General features: G+C 51.4%; 1 protein-coding gene across 2 annotated transcripts; it reads right to left on the reverse strand.

Annotated features, from left to right (window-relative positions):
* Window positions 1-3,091: 3,091 nt before the first annotated feature.
* aif1l (allograft inflammatory factor 1-like) lies at window positions 3,092-26,940 on the reverse strand. Of its 2 annotated transcripts, XM_059638267.1 has the most exons (6): window positions 26,844-26,940; window positions 26,434-26,495; window positions 17,941-18,007; window positions 13,028-13,069; window positions 8,863-9,025; window positions 3,092-5,771 (listed from the first exon to the last, which is right to left on the reverse strand). In XM_059638267.1, the coding sequence occupies exons 1-6, from the start codon at window positions 26,866-26,868 to the stop codon at window positions 5,684-5,686; spliced, it is 447 nt and encodes a 148-aa protein (XP_059494250.1). In that variant the 5' UTR covers window positions 26,869-26,940; the 3' UTR covers window positions 3,092-5,683. The 2 variants fall into 2 exon arrangements, with proteins under 2 accessions (XP_059494250.1, XP_048414927.1); XM_048558970.2 differs by lacking the exons at window positions 17,941-18,007; window positions 26,434-26,495; window positions 26,844-26,940 and adding an exon at window positions 13,920-13,985.
* Window positions 26,941-27,463: the final 523 nt, after the last annotated feature.

Below are 27,463 nucleotides of genomic sequence, written 5' to 3' on the forward strand. Positions count from 1 at the left end.
ACAGACCCCACCCCTTGACAAGGAGGGAAGTTGCATTTGTGTAGCGCCTTTTACAGGATCAAGCCATCCCAAGACTCAGTTGGTGAAATACATTTCCAGTTTTATGAACAAAGGACAAACTCACATTTATACAAAACAAACAAGAACATTTACCAGGATGCTGCCTGGATTGGACGACAGGCCTTATGAGGAAAGGTTGAGGGAGCTAGGGCTTTTCTCATTGGAGTGAAGAAGGATGAGAGGTGACTTGATAGAGGCATACAAGATGAGTAGCAGAGACAGAGTGGATTGTCAAAGACTTTTTCCCAGGGTGGAAATGACTATTACAAGGGGGCATAAATTTAAGGTGACTGGAAGAAGGTAAAAGGGAGATGTCAGAGGTAGGTTCTTCACACTCACACACACACACACACACACACACAGTGGTGGGTGAGTGGAATGTGCTGCCAGGGTGGTAATGGAGTCAGATACTTTAGAAGACTTTTAAGCGACTCTTGGATAGGCTCATGGAGGATAATAAAATGTCGGGTATGCAGGGTAGATTGCTCTTAGTAGGATAATAGGTCAGCACAACATTGTGGGCTGAAGGGCCTGTACAGTGCTGCACTGTTCTACATTCTATGAATTGCTGCAGAAACTCTCTGCAAAGAGAGGAATCAGAGTTAATGTTTTAAGTCCAGTGTGACACTTCCTCTGAACTCTGGCTCTTCTTCTCCAGGAATTTACTGTTTTTGTTCATTTCTGATCTCCAGCATTCGCAGTTCTTCATTTTATCACATTTATAGGCCATCGTCCTTGACATTAGCACTTACTAGAGCATTTCACAGTGAGATATATTTAGTGTAGGTGTTATTGTAATGTAGAAAACGCCTGATGTCAAACACAACAACGAGATAATGATAGATAACAAAGTGTGGAGCTGGATGAACACAGCAGGCCAGGCAGCATCTCAGGAGCACAAAAGCTGACGTTTCGCTCTCTGAAGAAGGGTCCAGGCCCGAAACGTCAGCTTTTGTGCTCCTGAGATGCTGCTGGGCCTGCTGTGTTCATCCAGCTTCACACTTTGTTATCTTGGATTCTCCAGCATCTGCAGTTCCCAGTATCACTGAATGAGATAATGATAACTTAATTTGTTGGTTTTTTTAAAAAATTCTTTCACAGGCATCACTTGGCTGGCCAGCATTTATTGCCCGTCACGCACTGCCCCTTGAGAAGGTGGAGGTGAGCTGCCTTCTTGAACCGCTGCTGCAGTCCATGTGCAGTAGGCTCAAGCCACAATGCCCTTAGGGAAGGAATTCCAGGATTTTGACCTGGCAACATTGAAGAAACAGTGATATATTTCCAAGTCAGGATAGTGAGTGACTTGAAGGGGAACTTACAGGGGGTGGTGATTCTGTACGTCAGCTGCGCATGTCTTTCTAGATGTAAATGGTTGTGGGTTTGGTGAATTTCTGCAGTGCATCCAGCCCTCAGTCCATATCCCTCCATTCCTTGTATATTCATCTGTTTATCTAGAAGTCCCTGAAGCACCCCTGTCGTATCTGCCTCCAGCACCACTCTCTGTGTAAAAGACTTGCCCCTCGCATCTCCTTTGAACTTGCCCCCTCTCACCTTAAATGCACGTCCCCTCATATGAGACATTTCAACTCTGGGAAAAAGATTCTGACCATCACCCCGATCGACGCACCTCATCATTTTACAGACTCCCTTTCAAGTCTCCCCTCAGCCTCTCCCACTCCAGAGAAAACCACCCCAGTTTTTCTAGCCGCTCCTTATAACTCATACCCTCTAAACAAGTCAGCATCCTGGCAAACCTCTTCTGCACCCTCTCCAAAGGCTCCACATCCTTCCTGGAATGCGGTGACCGCAATTATACACAACACTCTAAGTGTGGCCTAACCAAAGTCCTATAAAGCTGCATCATGACATTCTGATGAAGGGTCTAGGCCCGAAACGTCAGCTTTCTTGCCTCTAAGATGCTGCCTGGCCTGCTGTGTTCATCCAGCTCCACACCTTGTGACATGACACCCTGACTCTTGTACTCAATTCCCCGACCAATAAAGACAAGCCGACCTAATGCCTTCTTTACTTCCCCATCTACTTTCCTGGCCACTTTCAGGAAGCTATGGACCTGTATCCCAAGACCTCTCTGTACATCAATGCTGTTCATGGCCCTGCCATTCACTGTGTACTCTTCCTTAACATTTGATCTTCCAAAGTGCAGCCCATCACACTTACCCGGATTAAACGCCATCTGCCATTTCCTCGCTCCTATCTATACCCGATCGATACCCCAGTGTATCCTTTGACAACCTTCTACAGTATCCACAACTCCACTGATAGTTGTATCATCTGCAAACTCACTAACCCACCCACCTACATTTTCATCCACGTTCTGTTTGTATGTCACAAACAGCAGATGTGATGCCAATCAAGCAGTTGCTTTGTCCTGGATGGTGTCGAGCTTCTTGAGTGTTGTTGGGGCTGACTCCATCCAGGGCAAGTGGGGAGTGTTCCATCACACTCCGGACTCGTGCTTTTGTCAATGATGGGCTGGAGTCAGGAGGTGAGTTACTCGCTGCAGAATTGCAAGAGCCTCGTCTGCTCTTGCACAAGTTGTATTGGTCACTCCAATTGAGTCTGTCTTCAGTGGTGACTCCCCTGGACAAGGTTAGAGGGAGATTCAATGATAGTGACCCCACTGAATGACAAGGTAACTCTAGAATCTTCAACTCCCTGCCTCCGAGGTGACGGCATTACCTGTTGGACTGGAAGGGAAGTACAGAATGCAGCTGATCTGGCTGTTAATGACAGTCCCAAACCCACATCCTTCAGTCAGACATCAACCAAGTGAAACAAGGAGTGGAGCTGGATGAACACAGCAGACCTGGGCCTGAAGCGTCAGCTTTCCTGCTCCTGAGATGCTGCTTGGCCTGCTGTGTTCATCCAGCTTCACACTTTGTGATCTCAGATTCTCCAGCATCTGCAGGTCCCATTATCTCTGAACCAATTGAAACATCGACCCTAATAATGAAGGGACACAGCTTCCACTCCCCCCGCCACCTATGGTGTCAATTTCAAATCAGAGATGTACAAAACCCTGACAACTTTATTATTGAGTCTTAAATGAATAATCTGAACATTCCAGAACACGAGTCCTTACACAGAGTTTGCCATTTGCTGCCATATATATTTGGTCATCAAAAAAAATCTTCCATTGCAAAAGTCGATAAAGTTGGAGAGCAGGAATGCAGTGTACATTGGGGGCATGAAGAAACAGACCGAGATGAGGCAGAATTTTGTCTCCCAGAGGGGAGTATACCTGTGGAGTCCTTTTCCCCACAGAGGGCTGTGAATGTCGTTTAGTATATCTGAGGCTGAGAGAGACACTTCTAGACAAGGAAACAAGGGTTAGAGGGAAAGGGGCGGAAAGTGGATCAGCCACAAACTCACTGAATGCTGCTTCAATGGGCCGAATGGCCTACTTTTTCTCCTATCTCTTTCGCTCGTCTAGCGGGAGTTAAAGAGTGAAATCAGCAGTGTCCTGCACCTAGTCATTCATTACTCAAAGACCACTGAGGCACAGAGCAAAGCATAAAAAAAAACCCCCCAAGCACGACAGCATCACAGAGGTTCCATCCATCAATAATAATCAACCCAGAGAAATCCGACACAGCCCCTCCAAAAGACCCAACTGTCCAGGGGGGGGATCTGAGAAAAGATTCCTCTTGTGGGAGAAATCAAGAGAACGAGCGGCAATAAACACCAGATGGTGACGAATAAACCCAACCAGAAACTAATGTGAAATCTCTTCACCCAGAGAGTAGGGAAAATGTGGAGCTCACTCCCGTAGGGAGTGGTTAAAGCGATATACAAAGCTGTGTTTAAGGTGAAACTGAACGAATATGATGGAGAAAGGAGCAGAACATTGCGCTCTGCTCTTATTCATTCAGAGGATGTGGGTGTCCCTGGCTGAGCCATGTTTATTACCATCCCTAGTTGCCCCCTTGAGAAGGTGGGGGTGAGCTGCCATCTTAACCGCTGTAGGGTGATCCACTTAGAGACGGAATTCCAGGATTTTGATCCAGTGACACTGAAGGAACAGTGATACATTTCCAAGTCAGGATGGTGAGGGGCTCAGAGGGGAACTTGCAGGGGGGTGGTGTCCCCTATATCTGCTGCCCTTGTCCTTCTAGATGGAAGTGGTCGTGGGTTTGGAAGGTGCTGCCTGAGGGTCTTTGGTGAATTTCTGCATCTTGTAGACAGTACACACTGCTGCTACTGAGCGTCAATGGTGGGGGGAGTGGGATGCTTGAGGATGTAGTGCCGATCAAGCGGCTGCTTTGTCCTGGATGGTGTCGAGCTTCTTGAGTGATGTTGGGGCTGCCCCCATCCAGGCAAGTGGGGAGTATTCCATCACATTCCTGGCTTGTGCCTTGTAGATGGTGGGCAGGCTTTGGGGAGTCAGGAAGGGAGTTACTCACTGCAGGAATCCCAGTTTCTGGCCTGCTCTTGTAGCTGGAATTTATGCGGTAAGTCCAGTTGAGTTTCTGGTCAATTCCAACCCCAGGATGTTGATAGTGAGGGGATTCAGTGATAGTAACACCATCGAACGCCGAGGGGCGGTGTTTGAATGTTGGAGACGGCCACTGTCTGGTTGACAGAGTGAGACATTGACCTCTGACTGGGCAATTTACTGCCAGACACAGGTCTGTCTGGGTGAAATAATCTGGAGTGGATTCGTGTGGACTTAAAGATCAACATGCCCATGGGTGGGCCAAATGGCCCCTTTCTGCGATGGTGACTCTGGATTTACAGAGTTGCATTATTTCTGATAGACACGCCTCCACCGGCCCACCTCAGCTCCAATTTCCACGCAGGGCTGGCCAGGAGAAATGTGTTGGATGCTGAATATAACGCAGCCGGTGAACACACCGAGATAACTCCCACCAGCATTTCAAATAGCTTCAGGGTTCTGGGTACTTTCGAGCAGCCAATCAAGTGAATTTGAAACGCCATGCCTTTCACTCTGCAGCAAGTACGAGAGCCATTTCTGCACAGCAGGATCCCACTAACAGAGGTTCCAATTGCAAAGCAGACAAACACGCTCATTTTTTTCCTCTGGACAAACGGTTGTGTGTTGCATGAAGAGTCGATACTGAGCAGAGCGACAGAAAGGAGAAAATCGCACCCGACTTTTGTTCAGTGGCATTTTGGTCCTCGAGCCAGTGGGAGAATCGACTCAAAGCCCCATCTCAGGGTCAGTACCGTGGGCAACGCAGCACTCCCTCAGCACTGCCCTCAGAGCCTCAGGCTGGGTGGAGGTGTCCTGCTTCTGGGGTAGGGGAGATTCAAACCCAGGGCCCTCTGATTCCCAAACTGAGAGTGCGATGCCACTGTGGCCGAATGGATGCCAGCAGCATCCACAGGGTTTTCACCTCACGCCGGTCAGCGGTTCTGTTGGACAGTAAACGCCAACCCCCGCCGCACCCCACCCCCAGGGAGTACAGAACTGATTGACAGGAGCTGCGATGAGTTCAGTTTGTTCTTAATTCCACCCCACCTACCCCCCACTCCCTCCCCTCCCCACTTCCTCGGGTCAGGATGAAGCATGGAGCTGGAGTATTTACAAAGCAAGAGACGCACCGTCTTCATCCCCAGTCCCTCATCTCCTTGCGCGGCGTTAGGGAAGGCTAGAAATGTCTCTCTTTGCAGGGGGGCCTGCTGGCTTCGCACCATCAGCCTCACTTTTTCCTTCGAACATCATGATTCTGGAAAAGAAAACATGCATTTCGTTTTCAATCTCAAAGCCTTCATTAATGCTTCAGTGTGTGTCAACACAAATTACAGCTTTAAACCTATTCCTGTTCTCAAAAACAAATGGAACATGCATTTACGATTTTCTGAAGAAGGGTCTAGGCCTGAAACGTCAGCTTTTGTGCTCCTGAGATGCTGCTTGGCCTGCTGTGTTCATCCAGCTTCACACTTTGTTATCTCGGATTCTCCAGCATCTGCAGTTCCCATTATCTCTGATCACACTGCATCGTCAACAGGACAAGTTTACTCCTGCTAGATGTCCAAACTGAACAGAAATTTCTGTGCACCAAGAAAAATGGCTTGATAGCAAGGGGAGGCATGACTAGATCACTTTTGGGTTGGCTAGGTGTGATGAAGGGGTGTCACGGGGATCAGCACTCGCACCTCAACTATTGGCAATCTACATCAATCGCTTGCTCACAAAGCAAATGAGTGGTCGTGAAATTTGCTGATGATTTGAAGATTGGTTGGAAATTAAAGTTCTGAAGAGGGTAGAGGGAATCTTTATTGTTAATGCATTTGCAGAGTGAGAGGGTCGCTGACTAGACCAGCGTTTATTGCCCAGAGAGTAGTTAGGAGTCAACCACATTGCTGTGGGTCTGGAGTCACATGTAGGCCAGACCAGGTAAGGATGGCCGTTTCCTTCCCTGAAGGAGATTGGTGAGTCAGATGGGTTTTTCCTGACAATCGACAATTGTAGTTTCCTGATTTCAGCCCGTTATTGAATTACATTTCCACTACCTGCGATTGTGGGATTCAAACCCAAGTCCCCAAAACATTACCAGGATGGTAATTTCCTGATTAATAATAACAGCACAATACAGCACAGGAGCAGGCCCTTCGGCCCACCAAGACCATGCTGATTACTAGTCCTTATTTAGACCCGCTACTTATTGCCCATACATGGTTTCTAACCTGCTGTGCGCGTCCCCCATTTGTGCGTCACCAAGATACACCTTAAATGTTGCTAATGTGCATGCTGCCACCACCTTCACTGGCAGTGTGTTCCAGGCACCCCCCACCCTCTGTGTGAAACATTTTCCCCGCACGTCCCCCCTAAACCTTCCCCCGCTCACCCTGAACCTGTGTCCTCTTGTAGCTGATCTTTCCCACACTGGGAGTAAACCTCCGACTATACACCCTACCGAGACCTCTCATTACTTCGTCGGCCTTTATCAGATGGCCCCTCAGTCTCGGTCTTTCCAGTGAAAGAATTCCGAGTTTATCCAACCTCATAACTAAAACCCTCCAGACCAGGCAACATCCTGGTAAGCCTACTCTGCACCCTCTCTAACGCATCCATGCCCTTCTGGTAGTGTGGCGACCAGAACTGCGCACATTATTCCAAATGTGGCCGAAATAAAGTTTTGTACAGCTGTAACTTGACTTTTCAATTTGATGCCCCTGGCCAATGAAGACCAGTATGCAGTATGCACCTTATCCATCCACTTTCGGCGATGTGTGGACCTGTACGCCCAGATCCCTCTGTATGTCAGTGCTCCTAAGGGTTCTGCTAGTTATTGTATAATTCGCACCTGAATTTGATCTTCTTTGGGCCATCACTTTCCCTATAGCTGCAGAGGTGCAGTGATGGGCTAAGATTTTTTCCTTTATTCATTTACAGGATGCGGGCATCGCTGGCCAGGCAGCACTCATTGCCCATCCCTAATTGCCCAGAGGGCAGCTAAGAGTCAACCACATTGCTGTGGGTCTGGAGTCACATGTAGGCCAGGCAAGGTAAGGATGGCAGTTTCCTTCCCTAAAGGACATGAGTGAACGATCGACAATGGATTCATGGTCATCCTTAGACTCTTAATTTCTTAATTCCAGGTATTTATTTAAATCAAATTCCACCATCTGCTATGGTGGGATTTGAGCCCAAGTTCCCAGAACATCAGCTGGGTCTCTGGATTAACAGTCCAGTGATATTACCACGAGGCCATCACCTCTCCTATGAGTGAGCACAACACAGGAAAACATGAACTGGTTAACTTTGACAGGAAGAAGAGAAGAGCAGAATATTTTTAATTCGAGAGGGAGATTTTTAGGGAGTCTGAGGTACGTAGAGATGTAAACATCCTGAGATACGAACGACAGGAAGGGGGCACACATGGGAACGGTTAAGGATGGAGCTGGAATGTTGGCCTTTTGCTGCAGGGAGAACAGAATCTAAACGCACCCGGGAAGGATAAAGTATCGTTGGGAGCACAGGTGGGGGGGGGGGGGGGGGGGGGGTTGCCGACGCTGGAGATCTGATCGAGCGTAGACTCAAAGCTCTGCTGTTCCCTACTCAGGGGCTGCCAGATCTGCCAAGTTCACCCAGCCCTCTATGTTTTCACTCCTAAAACCGGAGGCATCTTGCCACAACTGAACTGGGCACGTGTGAGATCACATCTGCAGGGCCACCCTCTGGGGCAGTGGGCGCTGAAGCCTTCCCCATCCTGTGAGTAAAGAAATTCCTCCTCCTCTTCGTCCTCATTGGTTCAGACAGCGTTGGTTGCCCGCCCCTGCCCTCGACAAACAGCAACCCCTCTAACCGCTCACCCTATCAAACCTCTTCTAAAGGGAATGGGCAGTGAGGTTACTGATCCAACATTGGGGACATTAACAGCAGAGAATAGATGGGAGGAGTGGCCCCTTTAGAGGCTTTAGCATCATCAGATGCATGTATAAATTTGGTCTCTTTATTTGAGAAACGGTACAATTCCAGGAGAATCAATTCAATAAAAGTAGATTCCTGGGGGTGGGGGGGAGAAGGGGTTTATGACAGGAGAGAAGGTTAGATCATTTGAGACAGAGGGGAATGAGTGTGATCTTACGGAAGCGTTTAAGATCCTGAGGGCGATGTGGCAGGCTGGAGGATATTCCCCCGCGTGGGAGAGGCTAGAACTTGGGAGCCCAAGCATGAAACAAAAGCGAAGCGGGTGCCGGAAATCCGAACCAAGACCCGAAAGTGCGGGCCCGGGGAGAGAGACAAGCAGAGTTAACATTTCGGCCGACTGTTCTCCAGGCGATGAAGAAGAGCGATAACTCGACAGTACTCACATTCGGAGAATGGCGGATCGTTTGCCCAGCATCATGGTGACAAAGTCGCGGTAGGAGATGGTCTCGCTGCTACCTCCTGTCACTTCAGCAATCAGCTTCTTCACCTCCAGGTGGGTCTTAGGCACTCCCAGTTTCTCCAGCATCTGCTTCAGGCCCATCAGATCTGAGTGGAGAAGATGATCAGCCTTGATAGACTTGAGGATCCCCGGGGACGTAGCCCTTAAATCCTGAACAGACCAATATCACACGGGGAGGGCTGGGGGTGGGGGAAAGAGGCCAATCAACCCTTCTGCCTCCTACTGACACCGATGCTAACCCCAACATTGGCCTGACCCTGGGGATATTGCCTGCGCTCCTAGCGTTGACATGGCCCCCACAGGTTTCACGTCCCCTGGGGGTGGGGGAGCGGTCATGGGGAGCCCAGATTATTAGTTTGGATTCCCTTCGACTTGACGCTCACCTGACTCTGGCCCTTTCCAGGTCGTCGGCGGTCTTTTTGCTCCCGTGCCCCAGATTCAGGTCACTGGCTCCCAATTCCGATATTGAAAGGGGGTTCCCATCGCCTGAAATGAGGAAGGAAGACGGGCCCAACACCATCCATGGGCAATTCCTTTTGGAAAACACGCCTGCCACGTCACTGGGCGGCTAGGTGGAGTCAGCAGCACAGAAACAGGCCATTCAGTCCATCTAGTCCAAGGCAGTGTTGCTGCTTGACGTGAACCTCCTGTGATTAGGTTAGATAATCCTCAGCCTATCCTTCCATGCCTCTTCTCCCCCCTCAATTTATCCAGTTTCCCCCGTAAAGCATCTTAATTATTCACCATGACCACTCCGTGGGGGGACCAGCTCCCCGTTCTCACTGGTCTCTGGTAAAAAAAACAGCCTCATCTGAAGCTCCCTGATTGGATTTATTGAATGTATTAGTAACTAACTTTATGTTTGTGTGCTTAGAAATCTCAGAACAGCAGGAGACCATTTGGCCCCTCAATTCCATCATAGCTGATCATCTTCCTCAACACCACTTTCACCTTACTCTCACCAAATCCCTTGATATCATTAGTAACGAGAAGCCTCTCAATTCCCACCTTATTTGATACTGGAATCTCCACTACCCTCTGGGTCAGTGGGCTCCAAAGCTGCGCCCCCCCCCGCCCAAGTGCAAGTAAAGAAATTCCTCCTCCTCTTCGTCCTCATTGGTTCAGACAGCGTTGGTTGCACACCCCTGCCCTCTACAAAGAGAAACCCCTCTGATTGTTTACTCTATCAAGCCTGTTACAAGGGAAGTGTGGTCACTGATCCAACATTGAGGACATTAACAGCAGGGAAAAGATGGGAGGAGTGGTTCCTCCAGCGGGTCGCTCCAGATTGGATGTGTAAATGGCCTGGAGGTAGTCAAGGAGCATGGTTAGAGGGTTAAATTGAGGGGTGACAGACATAGGACAGATGTCAGAGGTAGGTTCTTTACTCAGAGTAGTAAGGGCGTGGAATGCCCTGCCTGCAACAGTAGTGGACTCGCCAGCTTTAAGGGCATTTAAATGGTCATTGGGTAAACATATGGATGATAATGGAATAGCGTAGGTCAGATGGGCTTCAGACTGGTTTCACAGGTCAGCACAACATTGAGGGCCGAAGGGCCTGTACTGCGCTGTAATGTTCTATGTTCAATGGGGTGGTGCTCAGGAAGAGGGGTTGGTTGGGGGGATAGGTGCGTGCCAAACAAGCTGAAAGGCCTTGCTCATTATGGCAGGGGTGAGTTGGAGATGGCTAACGAATGGCCAGTGTGCAAACGCAAGCATTTTGGGGTGCTCCTTCCCACAGATGTCCATGAGTCACCGCTCGCGACGACTCAACAAAATCTTCGCTGGCTTGTGAAACAGAACAGGAGGGCCCCCAGCCAGAAGGCCAGGCTTGCGAGGACAAACCGAGAATTATTCCTTGATCTTCACTGGGTGAGGAACCCGCCTCCCAACATCACCTCCACCACAATAACTAACAGCCTTGGCTACAGACAGGCACAGGCCTAGAATGAGCAAGAACAATAAACTGTTTGGGAGCCTCCATTGGTAATGCCACCCCGGCCTTAGATAACCAGCTCGGGGTGGGGGGTGTTGCTGCCATGCATTCCTTCTGTCAACCTCCTACACACGCTCACAAATTCTTTTCGTTTTCAAACCAAAGCTAGCAAGGTTATTTACTGGAGCTCAAAGTTATCAGGGATTTTGATACGGTACAGAAAGGGTAAGCTGTTTTCACTGATAGGAAAGTCAATAACAAAAGGACACAGATCCAGCAACACTGACATCAGGAAACAGAAAGGAGAGGCTATTTTTCACACAGAGAGTTGTCACCACACCTCTCACACACTGGAAAAGATAAAAGAATTAGGGACAGGAAGAAGCTATTCAGCCCCTCAACATGACTGCTATTCAATCATGGCTGATCTTCTCCTTCAACTCCAAATCCCTTAGAGCTCACTGTCCATAGCTTCAATATATCGAAAAGAAACAGGAATGGGAGAAGGCCAGAGAATATGGGAACTGCAGATGCCGAAGAATCCAAGATAACAAGGTGTGGAGCTGGATGAGCACAGCAGGCCAAGCAGCATCAGAGGAGCAGGAAGGCTGTTGAAGGGTCTAGGTCCGAAATGTCAGCCTTCCTGCTCCGTTCATCCAGCTCCACACTTTGCTATCATGGGAGAAGGCCACTTGGCCCCTCAAGCCTGTTCGATCACTGAGTACGCAGAATTTCTTCGGGATGAGAATTCTGAAGAGTCTCAATCTGCTGAGTGAAGGAATTTGTCCCCACGCCACCCTAAATAACCAGCTTTTTATCCTGAGACTGTTTTCTTAATTCATTCACAGAATGCCACTGGCCAAGCCAACATTTATTGCCCAGGGGGCATCTTAAAGTCACATGTAGGGAAGGACAGCAGTTTCCTTCCCCTCAGGGCATCGGTGAACGAGATGGGTTTTTCTGACAATCAACAAAGGTCTCCTGGTCATTGAGATTTTAACTGAATTCAAATTCCACCGTTTGCCGCGACAGGATTTGAACCCAGGCCCCCAGACCTGGGTCTCTGGATCAACACCACGAGGACATCACCTCTCCCATGATCCTCTATTTCCAATTCTCAAGATGGGCCAGGAGCAGGCAGATGGGGCTAGTTTAGTTTGGGATTATGGTCAGCATGGGCTGGTTGGGCCGAAGGGTCTGTTTCTGTGCTGTGAGTCACTATGTGGGCATCGCCTCTCAGAAACAGCCCCACCAAAACCTTGAGGAATTCGACACTTGTCAATCTCCCCAGTGAAGTGCAACAGAAACGCAAGTTTTTGTTGTTGTCATCCTTGGAAGGGGCGGAAGGACAGAAGGGGGGAAGATACAAAGTGTTATAAACCATATGGGCAGAACAAACACAGGCCATTCAGCCCAACAAGTCTCTCCTGGCCTAGGTGCCCCACACAAGGCTCTGCCCAACCACCAGCAGATCCTGTTGTCTCTTTCTCTAACACCATGCACCTCGGCCACTGCCTGTCAACATCAGCTCCGCATTCCCAAATCTCTTTGGCCAGTGAAGGTGAACAGATAGTGACGTTGAAAATGTGGGACAACAGTCACAGAAATTACTGAGTTCTTACAGTGCTGAAGGAGGCCATTCATCCCCTCATGCCTGTGCTGGCTTTGTCGTCTAGTCTAGCCCCATTATGTTGTGTCACTCTCCTGCCTTTTCCCCAGAACTGCACACAATACTCCAGCTGCAGAGATTCTACATCGTTGAAGTGAGACATTGTTATGCCTCTACCTGATAAGATAGACTAAATGCGCTGTCACAACTCTGCGAGCGTTCCACATTGCTTCGGTTGCTGGATTAATGGGCTAGCAAAAATACCACCGGGCCATTCCCTCTCCGACAGTGTCCTGCCACCTTCAATGATCCATGCTCATGGGGAAGTGGAAGGGCCAGGCAAGACCAGACTGGGGGACACCTCTGTAACACCAGCAGAGGCCACAGGTGAAGATTATTAAACTCAGGCCACTTTGGGAAGCAGAGCAACAGGGAAAGTGCTGGCAGGGGGATAGATCAACTGTCAGCTCAATGTCATGTCAACCTCAGACAGAGTATTCGGCTCTTTTTGTGTGTGTGTGTGTTATACGCTGTAGGACTCACCAATGTCACCTTGGTCATTGAGGTCAAACTCCATGTACTTCTCTGTGAAAAATAAAGGAACAGGATGAGCCAATGTTCTGCTGAGTACAGTAACCTGCTGGTGTTCCTCACCGATAAACCTTACCAAGGATTCACAGCCTGAACTCAGACTCGTACCAGTTTTACACTTTTGAAATGGCCATAAAGCCGAGCTTGCACCTAAACTATGCCTTCCCCGCCAAACAGCATTTCACATCGAGCAACATCGGCAGATATTTGGGCAGGTGACCGAAAACTCTGTCAGAGAGGGGCACTGGAAGGAGGAGACACAGACAGAGGGGAGGGACAGACGGGGAGGGGGGGTTAGAGAGAGAGAGAGAGACAGGAGGGAAAGAGCAAGGGGGAGGCAGAAGAGGGAGAGAGCGGGGGAAACAGACGAGGGAGGGAGAGAAAGGGGGAAGGGGGGGAGGATGAGAGAGAGAGGTTGGGGGAGAGGAAGACAGGGAGGGGGTGAGTGAAAGAGAGAGGTGGAGGAGGGAAGGAGAGAGAAAGAGAGGGGGAAGGAGGGGTATGAGAGAGTGGGGAGAGGAAAGAGAGGGGGAGAGAGAGTGTGTGTGGGGAGAGCGCGGAGGGGGGAAGAGAGAGAGAAGTGGAGGGGACGGGGTTGGGGGGAGAGAGAGAGAGACAGAGAGGGAGGGAGGGGCAAGGGGGGGAGGGTGTGTGTGTGTGAGAGAGAGAGAGTGAGAGGAAGAGGGAGAAGGGGAAGGAGGGAGAGAGAGAGAAGGGGGAGAAGGTGAGAGCGAGGGGGATGAGGGACTGAGAGAGAGAGATGGGTGGAGGAGGGGGATAGAGAGGGAGAGAGAGAGAGAGAGAGAAAGGTGGGGGAGGTGAGCAATGGAATTCCAGCACTTACAGCCCACGCAGCTGAAGGCACAGCTGGGAATCCAGATTCTCAAAAGGCCAGAATTAGAGGAATGCGGATACCGGGGTTGGAGGGGGGGAGGATCGGGGGCTGGGCGGGTGGGCGGTCAAAGACATGGGCTGGGATTGGAAAACAAGGAGGAGAGTTTTGAAATGGTTGTGTTTAGCTGCACTTGAGACAGTGTCGCTCAGGGCCAGCTGCGTGCTGGGCCGAGGGTGGAAGGTCGAGGGCTAGTCAGGAGTGACTGGAATCGCTGAATGGGGGGGTGGGGAGCAGAAATACAGGTCATCAGCAATGGGCAGGCTGAGCCAGGGCGGAGATGGGGTGATGTTCCATTGGTGGAGCGCTCAGTGGTCTGTGTGAGAGAGTGTTCACCACTCAGACATCATCTCCCCAAAAGCAGTTGGAGATGAGCATTAAATACATAAAAGGCCCACAGGGGGCACCATATTGGAACCGAGGGCTATGGTACCATCCTCAGCCTGAGTGAGCCAGAGTCACCCTCAGGAACCCTGGGGGAGGGCTGAGCTTAATAAGTAAGCTCTTTACAAACTCAATCTGCAATCCGTGCTCAGACTGCAGTAATCAGCGCTGAAGGACATCCACCCAGGCAGCTAGGGGCATGGGCATCAGCGATCGTAACAACTTCAGGTGTAGCAGCTTCCCAGCTGCCATAACACATAGATTGCTCACTTGGCCAAACAGCAAGGAATGCTGGGTATATCGGCCAAGGAAAACTGAAGTTGCAAACACCGCACACCAGAAACAGTGCAAACACAGCAGCTAGACGCTAATGACATTGTTTACTTTATTCATTTACGGGATCATGGGCATCGCTGACTAGGGCAGCATTTATTGCCCATCCCTAAAAGTCAACCACATTTCTGTGGGTCTGGGGTCACATGTAGGCCAGACTAGGTGCGGATGGCAGTTTCCTTCCCGAAAGGGCATTAGTAACATTAGCGTAACAGGTAGGTATTCAACACAGGATATTAGGTAACAGTTACCCTGGGCAAGCATACTCCCAACAATTTATCGACTAAACAAAGGAGATGCCAGACAGACAGGCACCAGGTCCTGCTACACAAATGATTGACACTGTTTCAAACTATTAAGTGAGTCTCTCTGATTGGCCAGAAGTATAGAAAGTTTTAAGGACCGGCATGGCCAAAGGCAGAGATGTGCTGAGATAATAAAGTGTGGGGCTGGATGAACACAGCAGGCCAAGCAGCATCTCAGGAGCACAAAAGCTGACGTTTCGGGCCTCGTCCCTTCATCAGAAAAGGGTCTAAGCCTGAAACGTCAGCTTTTGTGCTCCTCAGATGCTGCTTGGCCTGCTGTGTTCATCCAGCTTCACACTTTGTTCTCTCAGCATCTGCAGTTCCCATTATCTCTGAGCAGAGATGTGCTGATCGTCTGGAGAGAGACGGAGACAGAAAGCAGCTTCGCAGACCCACAGAAACAGAGACCGAGCGGCTGTGAAAATCTGCAAGAGATTTGGGAAGTGTTGTAAAACTTACAGAGCTGAACAGGACTAGAGATAGGGAGATAACAAGGTGTGGGGCTGGATGAACACAGCAGGCCAAGCAGCATCAGAGGAGCAGGAAAGCTGACGTTTCAGGTCTGGACCCTTCTTCAGATAGAGATTATTACAGATTAGATATTAGAGATAGTATTGTTTTGCAATAAAAGCCACCGTAACTTTGCTCCATATGAAGCTGGGAATTTTCAACACAAGTACTGACTCATGTTTGTAATGATGTGACCGCTTCAGTGTTGAAAGACACCTGTGCAAATTTGTTTGTACCACCCCGGTCGGAAATGTTTTAACTTGTTCCATGGAGGAACTAGACAACACAGATAATTAAAGAGAAAGCAGGGAGGAAGATGACGAGCTTCGGTATGACGAAGTGAGTTGCTGTGATCTGGAACACACTGACTGCAAGGACAAAACAACACAACTTTTCAACAGGAAGTCAGATAAATGTTGGAAGGAAGATAAATTGCACGCAGACGGGAATAGAGCAGAGAGACTGGGACTAATATGGGCAGTCTCTCAAAGACCCAAGGGATTTTAAAAAAAAACACAGTAAGGCAGTCAAAATTGGAAAAGGACAGCCTGACTGTAACGAAGCTTCACTTGAAATCTACAAACCAGGTTGGAACAGTGTGCCTTATGACTGGGGAGGTTGGGAGATGGGCCAGCACAGCTGTGATGGGCTGACAGGCCTCTTTTGATGCTGTGCGATCCAATGGCTCGATGATCATTTTGTCACTTTCTTTAAGAGCCCACAGGGAAATGATGCAGTCGATTTGCTGGGATTCATCTGACTATAAACGTCTGGTAATGTAGCGGATAACTAATGTCTGACAGTCAGTTCCACATTTCATCTTGGCACCATCCAAGGGAGGGGGGAGAGAGAGAGAGAGAGAGAGAGAGACACACACAGAGACAGAGAGAGAGAGAGAGAGAGACAGAGAGAGAGAGAGAGAGACAGAGAGGGAGACAGAGAGAGAGGGAGACAGAGAGATACAGAGAGAGAGACAGAGAGAGAGAGAGAGAGGGAGAGAGAGAGATACAGAGAGAGGGGGAAAGAGAGAGACAGAGAGACAGGGAGAGAGAGAGACGGCGGGGGGGGAGAGAGAGAGAGAGAGAAAGAAAGACAGAGAGAAAGAGACCACGGGGGCCACGCTGATGGAGAACTGAATTTCAGTAGCGCCTCCTGGAGCAGCTCAAGGCTGAGAGCAGTGAAGCGAGAAAGCTCAAGGCACTGTATGTAACCATGCACTATCACACAGATCTCCGTTTCAGGCAGGGACTCGGCGCCAAGAGGAAACTCCCCCACCTGCCCCCCCCCCCCCCCCCACCCCCCCCCCCCCCCCGGGGGGGAGAGTCAGACCCACACAAACACCCAGTGTTGATGGGCACCTGATCCTCCGGGCACAGCCACCACGTTGAGGATACCCTGTCCTGCCAGGTGCAACTAGCAGCAATTGGGATAATAGGAAAAGAAAGAAAGCTTTGCATTTGTGTAGCACCTGTCTTGACCACCCGGCATCTCAAAGCCAAAGGGAAGTGTGTGAGGCACAAACATTGGTGCAACGTAGGAAGCAGGCAACCAGTGTGCAGACAGCAAAATCTCACAGTGATTTCATACTGACCCAAGGGCTTTCTCATTGGCATGGCATTGCTATCAACCAGATCAAGGGGAGAACTGCCCTGCTCCTACACGAGGGGGAGACAATGGCCCAGTTGTATTGTCACTCCACAGGCCCAGGCAATGTCCTGGGGACCCAGGTTCAAATCCCGTCACGGCAGATGGTGGAATCTGAATTCAACAAATATCTAGAATTAAGAATTTAACGATGACTGTGAATCCATTGCTGATTGTTGGAAAAACCCATCTGGTTCACTAATGTCCTTTAGGGAAGGAAACTGCCATCCTTACCGGGTCTGGCCCACATGTGACTCCAGACCCACAGCAATGTGGGTGACTCCTAACTGCCCTCTGGGCAATTAGGTATGAGGAATAAACCCCGTCTAGCCAGCAACACCCTCGTCCCATGAATAAATAAAGAAAATGGGACCTAATTGTTGATAACAAGGTGTGGAGCTGGATGAACACTGCAGGCCAAGGAGCAGGAAAGCTGACATTTTGGGTCTGGACCCTCCTGAATTTCTCCAGAAGGGACCAGACCCGAAATGTCAGCTTTCTTGCTCCTCTGATGCTGCTTGGCCTGCTGTGTTCCTCCAGCTCCACACCTTGTTATCTCGGATTCTCCAGCATTGGCTACAATCTCTTAAAACCTAATTGCCGACATTCACCAAGTAGTCAAAGCCCCTCAAGGTGGCCACAGCACTGGGTCCTTGCTATTTGATTGAAGCTCCAGCCTGGATTTTCTGAGACCTGATGGGGACTCGAACTCAGAACCTTTTGCTTCAGGGACTATGCACTGAGCCACAGCTGCCGACAGAGACATGAGGGGGCAATGGGACTATTCTGTAGCTTACTTTTGAAAGATTCCAGATTTTCTGCCAGAGTTTCTTCATCTTTATATTTCTCATCTTCCAGAAATTCCTGAAGATTCAAAATGCAAAAAGACAAAGCATTAAGCAGTCAATTTACACAGTGCATAGGTCACCAGTCACACTCCCCTCTTTATCTCTTCCACGCCCAGTGTCCTGCTCATTCTAAACCTGAAGACAGTAACATAGTCACTTTGCGGGACTATCAACAACCTTCGCAAAGATGTGCAACATTCCAGGAAATGGGATAAATTCAGGAAAGGTGTACCCGATGAGCAAGGAGTCCAGAACCACACGTCACAGTTTAAGGATGCAAGGTAGGGCTGAGAGAAGGAGAAATGTCTTCACCCAGAGAGTGGGGACCCTGTGGCCTTCCCTGTCACAGAAAGTAGCTGAGGCTAGAACACCGAATCCCTTCAAGAAGGACGAGCTACAAGGAGAGGCGAAAAAACTGGGGCTGTTCTCTCCAGAGCGGAAGAGGCTGAGGGGAGACTTGATAGAAATCTATAAAATGATGAGATGCGTAGATAGACTTGATGGTCAGAATCTCTTTCCAGAGTTGAACAGTCCAATACAAGAGGAATGCATTTAAAGTGAGAGAGGCAAGTTCAAAGGAGATGTGAGGGGTAAATTTATTTACACAGTATCAAATGCACAGCTAGGGGTGGTGCTGGAGGCAGATACATTGGGAGGGAGCGGTGGGGCAGATACATTGGGAGGCGGTGGTGGGGCAGATACATTGGGAGGTGGTGCTGGAGGCAGATACATTGGGAGGTGGTGGTGCTAGACGCAGATACATTAAGAGCGTTGAAGGGACTTTTAGTTAAGCACACAAATACGCAAGGAACAGAGGGCTACGGACCAAGGACAGGCAGAAGGGATTAGTTTAATTTGGTTTCATGTTCGGCACAAGATCTCAGGCCAAAGGGCCCATCCCTGTGTTGTACTGTTCTATGTTCTAAGGAGCTAGTTACAGTTTTTCAAGCAAAGGTAAGAAAGGTTCACAGATTCTATTCATTTTGGGCCCACTGCAGGACATCTGCAGTTCACCCACATCTGAAGAGACTGTATTTAATATCACTGACGTACCACAACTTCACACAACAGAGTGGAAATGACAATTTTCAACCACATCACGGGAACAGGACATACAGCACCACTGAACCACAATGGTGTTTCGGTTCCACGCAAGCTCCATCCTTCCCCTTACCCTCGGAGACTATCATGTGATTCGCTCCTTTCATACATACCCCTCCACAGTAAAGACCATACCTTATTTCATTTTCTCCCTTCAGGTTCACGATGGCCGAGTGCTATTATAGTGGGACTGTTAATCCAAAGACCCAGGTAACGTTCCGGGGGCCTGGGTTTGAATCCCGTCACAGCAGATGGTGGAATTTGACTTCAATAAACTATCTGGAATTAAGAGTCTCATGATGACTGCGAATCCATTGTCAATTGTCCGGAAAACCCATCTGGTTCACTAATGTCCTTGAGGCAAGGAAACTGCCTACATGTGACTCCAGACCCACAGCACTGCCCTCCTAACTGCCCTCTCGGCAATTAGGGATGGGCAATAAATGCTGGCCTTGCCGTGGACACCCTCATCCCGTGAATGAATTTTAAAAAGTTTGACTGCGGACTGAAGTGGGAGAACAAATGGAATCATGCAGCGATGTCAGCTTGTTACCTGAGTCAATGACGAAAACTGACAAAGACGAGAGTGATCAGAGCTTTATCGTAATTCAGGGCAGAGCCTGATCGGCGTTCCCTTTGGATTCTCAATGGTATTCCCATCGCTGGAGTGCAGTAACTCACCTAGGCTCCTTTCACCTTCCAAACCCATTGCCACTAAACTCACCATGGTCTGACCAAATCCTATGGCCACACTCTCATTAGAAAGAGGTGACTGGTCGGGGTTTAACCTGAGGGTCAGCACGCCTCAGGCGTGGGGAGAGGTTGGGAAGGAGGGTCCTTCATGGTAGCCTCAGCCTGGAATCGAACCCACGCCACTGGCATCGCTCTCATCACAAACCAACCGTGCAGCCAACTGAGCTAACCGGCCCCTCAGTACCACCGAGAAGCAGAACGGCAGCAGGTGCAGGTCAACACCAGCCTTCTGCACGTTCCCCTGCACACCTCTCGCTGCTCTGACTTCGAACCTTCTCAAAGTGACTATCAATGGGTGATACGCACTGGCCTGGCCACCAACATCCACATTCCGCAAAAGACGAGCGGGACTCATTCTGTGCCACTCTGGTTGGGAGGTGAAGGTATGGACTGACTGTGGCTCCTCCAGTAAGTAACTCACTGCTTTCACAATCCACACTGGTTTGATGTGTCTGCCTCGATTCCAAAGGGACGGGCCACACTGAACACCACACAGCCACTGCGCATTACCCTCTGCAGCGCCAAGCTCCTCAAATGGTCGGAACTTGAAGCAACTCCAGTCTTGAAGTAGTCTGACCTCCACAAAACTGGCGCCAACTCGTGTACTCTGAATCTGTGCCAACGTCAGCAGTGCCCAGGCAGCTCAGAGCTGCCTCTTCCAGCCCCAGAGAATGCAGAAGGCCTGCCAAGAAAAACTGGAACTGGAGTCCCTCAAGTGTTGAGGCTGCCCTCGAATCTGTAACACCATTACAACCTGGAGTTCGGCCCCTCACTGTGGATTGTGTCACTACAATACACAGCTTGGGTTGTTGGGGCAATCTGTCCCAAGTGAATAACACAACACTGGGGAGGGATGGCGGGGTTTCAGGAAAGATCCCAAGATCCACGGCAGCAAGAGTAACTTCATTGTTCGAGAACAGAATGTGAAACCTTCGGAAATAACATTGTGCTGAGCGGCGATGCCTCCATCCCAGACCCCCAACCACGTATCTCTCAGGAAAGTCCTCTCTGTTACTTTCCAATCAGTCCATTCAGGGATGGTATTACCCACCACGGGAGCAGGTGAGACTTGAACCCAGGCCCTCCTGGCTCAGAGGTAGGGACGAGTGATTTAACAACAAGCTGTAGTTTATCGCGCGATAGCAGGAGGGTCACGGTCACAGTGTCTTAGTAATTATGTCCAACCGGCCAATCGGGAGCCAGGGATCTGGACCCCATCAGAGCCAGAGCTGGATGCCGTGATTCTCCTCTTGGGTCTGGGTAACATCATCACACTGGTTTAACAGGGTGTGGAGCTGCAGGAACACAGCAGGCCAGGCAGCATCAGAGGAGCAGGAAAGCTGACATTTCGGGCCTGGGCCCTTCTTCAGAAATGGGGGAGGGGGAGAGGGTTCTGAAATAAATAGGGAGAGAGGGAGAGGTGGATAGAAGATGGATAGAGGAGACAGACCGGTCAAAGAGGCGGGGATGGAGCCAGTAAAGGTGAGTGTAGGTGGGGAGTTGGGAGGGGCGTTGGTCAGTTGAGGGAAGACAGGCAGGTCAAGGAGGGAGGGATGAGGCTGGTAGATAGGACGTGGGGGATGGGGGTAGAGGTGGGAGGAGGGGATAGGTGGGAGGAAGGGACGAGCTGGGCTGGTTTTGGGAAGCAGTGGGGGAAGGAGAGATTTTGAAGCTGGTGAAGTCCACATTGATACCATTGGGCTGCAGGGTTCCCAAGCGGAATATGAGTTGCTGTTCCTGCAACCTTCGGGTGGCATCATTGTGGCACTGCAGGAGACCCATGATGGACATGTCGTCTAAAGAATGGGAGGGGGAGTGGAAATGGTTTGCAACTGGGAGGAGCAGTTGTTTATTGCGAACTGAGCGGAGGTGTTCTGCAAAGCGGTCCCCAAGCCTCCGCTTGGGTTCCCTGATGTAGAGGGAGCCAGAACGGGTACAGTGGATGCAGTATACCACATTGGTGGATGTGCAAGTGAACATCTGCTTGATGTGGAAAGTCATCTTGGCGCCTGGGATGGGTGTGAGGGAGGAGGTATGGGGGCAAGTGTAGCACATCCTGCGGTTGCAGGGGAAGGTACCAGGTGTGGTGGGGCTGGAGGGCAGTGTGGAGCGTGGAGCTTAAAGCAGTCTCCAGCATCAACTCTTTCAGAACTGTTACCTTTTACAACAATTCTGGACCCTGCGACCTGATCAAATGGCACAGTGTTGGTTCCATCAATAACTTTGCGTGGGAGTTGGGATAAATGTTCAACAGTGAGGAATTTATGGACAAGAAGCTGCTTTTGGAGACTAAACACAGCAGCGCAATGGGCTGAATGGTCCTCTTGGCTGTAACATTCTACACTTCAATGAAGCAATTTGAGTTAATTATGCAAATGGATTGAACGTTTTGGTAAATGTTGAAGTGATTGTGAATCTCCTCGTCGAGACGGGTAAATTGAGACAATCGAATGGACAGAGCTGTGGGATTTCCTCAAAGATATGTAGGCTTTGAGGCTGAGCTTAATAGCATTGATATCTGTCCGACTGTGTGGGGGCGGGGGGGGGGGGGGGGGGGGTGGAATATCGACACTGGCTTTCTACGCGCTCAACGTGGTTTTGCGAAAGCCTTTGGAGAAAGGAGCTTTCTAGTGCAGCCTTCCACCTCTGCACTGGAGAAAGATTAGCATCTGATCCCATTCTGACCCCTGGCCCTGTCCCAGAAAATGTGTTATGCTACGTGTGCGTGCCACCCCAGCATGGCACCAAACCCAGCTGGTACAGCACCCTCTCATGCACACACCCAATACTGTGGAAATAGACAAACGCACACAGCATTCACATGTACAGCTGAACATAGAACATGTCTTTATACAGCACCTCACAGCTTTCGGATGTCCCAAGGTCTCCGAGGGGGGTAATGGCAATATCTCTGCACGGCAGACACTGTTGTAATTTGTGGAATTGTAATCATGCTGGATTCGAAATGTTAACCCCGTTTTCTCTCTCCACAGGTTCTACCAGACCTGCTGAGTATCTCCAGGATTTACAAGCACATTGTACAAACAGCAATAGAATAATGAACAGGGTATCGCTCTGTGGCACCAGTGGAAGAATAAATATTTGCCAGTGACACCACAAAGAACTCTGTCAACAGTGCAACCCCCCCTCAGTACGCGCCCACCCTGGCGCTGCCCCCCCCCTCGGTGATGCGGCCCCCCCCACTCTTGGCACTGCCCCCCCCCCGCCTCGGTGTGCCCCCCCCCCCCGCCTCGGTGTGCCCCCCCCCAATGTGGGCCACCCCTTCAGTGTGGGCCACCCCTCTCAGTGCGGCCCCACCCCGCGCTGCCCTCCCTCGGTGCTGCCCCCACCCCCCCCTCAGCCCTCCCCCTCAGTGCGGCCGGGTAAGTGTGATGGGCTGCACTTTGGGAGATCAAAGGTTAAGGAAGAGTACACAGTGAATGGCAGGGCCATGAACAGCATTGATGTACAGAGAGGTCTTGGGGTACAGGTCCATAGCTCCCTGAAAGTGGCCACACAAGTCGATACAGTGGTAAAGAAGGCATGAGGCACGTTTGTCTTTATTGTTCAGGGAATTGAGTACAAGCGTCTGGGTGTCATGATGCAGCTTTATAAGACTTTGGTCCAACCACATGTTATGTATAATTCTGGTCACCACATTCCAGGAGGGAGGTAGAGACTTTGGACAGGGTTCAGAAGAGGTTTACCAGAATTCTGCCTGGTTTACAGGGTAGGAGTTATAAGGAGAGGCTAGAAAAACTGGGGCTGTTTTCTCTAGATTGGGAAGAGACTGGGGGGCCACTCGATAAAAGTCTATAAAAATGATGAGATGCTTTAAAAGGGTAGATGGTCAGAATCTTTTTCCCGGAGTTGAAATGTCTAATACGAGGGGGGAAAGGTGAGAGGGGGAAAAAGTTGAAAGGAGGCATGAGAGGCAAGTCTCTTACACAGAAAGTGAGGAGTCTGGAACACGCTGCGAGGTGTAAAGGTGGAGGCAGATACATAAGGGGAAATTAAGGGGCTTTTAGATAAGCACATCAATACTCAAGGAATGGAGGGCAATGGACCAAGGGCAGGCAGAGGGGATTAGTTTAATGTGGCTTCATGTTTGGCACAACATCACAGGCCAAAGCAGGCATTCCTGTGCTGTACTGCTCTATGTTCTAAATGCTGTAACTGTACCCTTTCCTCTGACGGCTCATGCCACCCACGCACCACCCTCTGCGTGAAAAAGTTGCCCCTTCGGGTCCTTCTTGAATCTTTCCCACCTGTGCTCTTCTAGTTCTGGGCTCCCCCACCCTGGAGAAAAGACCCTCTCTATAAATCCTATCCATGACCCTCATGGTTTTATAAACCTCTATAAGGTCACCACCTCAGCCTCCGACCCTCCAGGGAAAATAGCCCCAGTCTATTCAGCCTCTCCCTGGAGCTCAAACCCTCCAACATCCTTGTAAATCTTTTCTGAACCCTTTCAAGTTTCACAACATCCTTCCTGCAGCAGGGAGACCAGAATTGCACGCAGTATTCCAAAAGTGGCCCTATCCAATGTCCTGTACAGCCGCAACATGACCCTCCCAACTCCCTGTACTCAATGCACTGACCGCTGAAGGTAAGCATTTTGCAAAGTTAGCTGTCATTCCCTTTCTGGGACAGTAGGAACTGCAGATGCTGGAGAATCTGAGATAACAAGGTGTAAAGCTGGATGAACACAGCAGGCCAAGCAGCATCAGAGGAGCAGGAAGGCTGGCATTTCAGGCCTAGACCCTTCTTCAGAAGTCACCCTGAGCTTGCTGTCCCGAAGAAAGGTCTAGGCCTGAAACATCAGCTTTCCAGCTCCTCTGATGCTGCTTGGCCGGCTGTGTCCACCCAGCTCTACACCTTTTCTGAGTTTACTTTCCCTGCCTTTCAACCAATGAGAGACGAGTTGATGAATATCTGTCTCTTCACTTCAGCGATATTTATGAGCCTCTGATTTCGAGTCACAGATCATTTGGCAAAGGGCCACAGACAAAATAACACAGGATTGTAATGGCTTGATCCCAGGCAGCTCTGAGACCATCTCCACCTTCAACCCCAAAGCCTTTCATTGACCAACAGTGGCCAGTGCCAGTGGGAGCCACGAGTCATCTCCCAGAAACCCAAAGTCGCTCGAGCGAAGGAATCAGACAGAACAAACAGTGGCTGAGTCAAAAGATTCATCCAAGTTGGGACTGTCCTTTCCCGTGGCAGCATCCAGGAATGAGTCTGCTGGTGCGAATGCAGGGAGCGGGCAGGAGGGCAGAGGATTGGAGCCAACCACCAAGCACCATGGATTGCAAGGAAATCAACAGAAGAAAGAGGACAGAGAGGAAGAGTAATCAGAGAGGGGCGTCCGACAGAGGGGGTAAAACAGAGAAGGTTTGTCTAACGAGGAGGGCACTTGTCCATGGGGGCAAGTGTCAGTGGGGGGAGGGGAGTGTCAGGTGGGGGGGGAGGGGAGTGTCAGGTGGGGGGGGAGAAGAGTGTCGGGGGGAGTGTCGGGTGGGGGGGGGGGGGAGTGTCGGGTGGGGGGGGGGGGAGTGTCGGGTGGGGGGGGGGAGAGGGTGTCGGGTGGGGGGGAGAGTGTCGGGTGGGGGGGGGAGAGTGTCGGGTGGGGGGGGGAGAGTGTCGGGTGGGGGGGGGGGAGTGTCGGGCGGAGCAGAAGGGTCAGGGGGAGAAGCGTCAGGGTGGGAGAAAAGTGTCAGGGGGTGGGGTGGGAGTGTCGGGGGAGGGAGTGTCAGGGGTGTCACAGCGGGGAGAGTGTCGGGGGGAGAGAGTTGGGGGGAGTGTGCGTCGGGGGGGGGAGTGCGTCAGGGGGGGAGTGCGTCGAGGGGGGGAGTGCGTCGGGGGGGGAGTGCGTCGGGGGGGGAGTGCGTCGGGGGGGGAGTGCGTCGCGGGTGGGAGTGCGTCGGGGGGGAGTGCGTCGCGGGGGGGGGAGTGCGTCGCGGGGGGGGGGGAGTGCGTCGCGGGGGGGGGGGAGTGCGTCGCGGGGGGGGGAGTGCGTCGGGGGGGGGGGAGTGTGCGTCGGGGGGGGAGTGCGTCCGGGGGGGGGAGAGCGCGTATGGGGGGACGGGGGCAGTGTCGGGGGAGGGCGGCAGTGTCGGTGGGGGGTGGCGGGGAAGTGTCGGTGGGGGTGGGGGGGGAATGTCATTGCGGAGAGGTGGGAATGTCGGGCGGAGTGGGAGAGCGTCGGGGGAGTGGCAGGGGGAGTGGAGTGGGTGTGGGGGGGGCAGCAGTATGGGGGGGGCAGTGCCGGGGGGGGGTGTCAGGGGGAGGGGGGCAGTGTTGGGGGGGAGGGGGGCAGTGTTGGGGGGGGAATGTCAAGGGGGGTGTCATGGGGTGGGGGGAGGGGGGTGTCCGGGGGAGACGGGTGGGGGGGGTAAGAACCAGGGAGAGGGGTGTGAGTGTCACGGGGGTGGGGGGGTGAGTGTTGGGGTTGGTGTCGAGGGGAGTGGGTGAGTGTCAGGGGGTGGGGGGGCAGTGTCAGGGGGTGGGGGGGCAGTGTCAGGGGGTGGGGGGGGCAGTGTCAGGGTGGCGGTGGGGGTGGGGGGGTAAGCGCTGCGTGTTTACCTGGTTGACGGCCTGCAGCCTCTCCTCCTGTTGCGCTTTCATTAACCCGAACAGTTTTCCCCCTGAGAACACAGAGAGGGGGGGGTTAGTGCGGGCAGAGTCAGACCTGGGGGGGGGGTTAGTGCGGGCACAGTCAGACCTGGGGGGGGGGTTAGTGCGGGCACAGTCAGACCTGGGGGGGGGGGGGTTAGTGCGGGCATAGTCAGGCGGGGGGGGGGGTTAGTGCGGGCACAGTCAGACCTGGGGGGGGGGGGGTTAGTGCGGGCATAGTCAGGCGGGGGGGGGGTCAGTGCGGGCACAGTCAGACCTGGGGGGGGGGGGGGTTAGTGCGGGGCACAGTCAGACCTGGGGGGGGGGGGGTAAGGGGGGTGAACCCGCGCCCATTCCCCCTCCCGCGCCCCGGGGCTCACCCTGAGCTTGCTGTCCCGAACGCATTGTCCCAGGCTCCGCTCGCTCCTGCTCCGGGATCGGTCTGTGTCTGAGCCGCTGCTCCAACTGGGGCAAAGTCCCTGCACACAGTCGCCCGCTGCAGGAGCCGAGAGGAACTGCAGCTGCGAGCGGGATGGAGCCAGAGGCCATTCCGTCCGTCACCCCCACCCCCAATCCCTACCCACTTCAGCTCTATCCACCCACCCTACAGCCCCAATCCCTACAAAATCCTCAAGCCAACATCAAATCTGTACACAAATCCCAGTTTCAAACTCAATCCTCCATCCCAATGGCATCCCTACCCCCCATCCCCAATCCCTACCCCCATCCCCAATCCCTACCCCCATCCCCAATCCCTACCCCTAGCCCTATCAGCTCTATCCACCCACCAACCTCCATCACAACTGCAGCCCCAATCCCTACAAAATCCTCAAGCCAACATCAAATCTGTACACAAATCCCAGTTTCAAACTCAATCCTCCATCCCAATGGCATCCCTACCCCCCATCCCCAATCCCTACCCCCATCCCCAATCCCTACCCCCATCCCCAATCCCTACCCCTAGCCCTATCAGCTCTATCCACCCACCAACCTCCATCAC

Source organism: Stegostoma tigrinum, chromosome 29, assembly GCF_030684315.1.
Source record: "Stegostoma tigrinum isolate sSteTig4 chromosome 29, sSteTig4.hap1, whole genome shotgun sequence".
NCBI lineage: Eukaryota > Metazoa > Chordata > Chondrichthyes > Orectolobiformes > Stegostomatidae > Stegostoma > Stegostoma tigrinum.

Bases quoted from the DNA above. Each gene is read 5' to 3' on its own strand.
- aif1l (XM_059638267.1), bottom strand. From the start codon at position 26,868: ATGCGTTCGGGACAGCAAGCTCAGG. The intron at 26,496-26,843 runs GTGAGCCCCGGG...CTGTGTTCTCAG, and splicing joins TTCGGGACAGCAAGCTCAGG to GGGGAAAACTGTTCGGGTTA. The intron at 13,070-17,940 runs GTAAGCTACAGA...TATTTTTCACAG, and splicing joins AAATCTGGAATCTTTCAAAA to AGAAGTACATGGAGTTTGAC.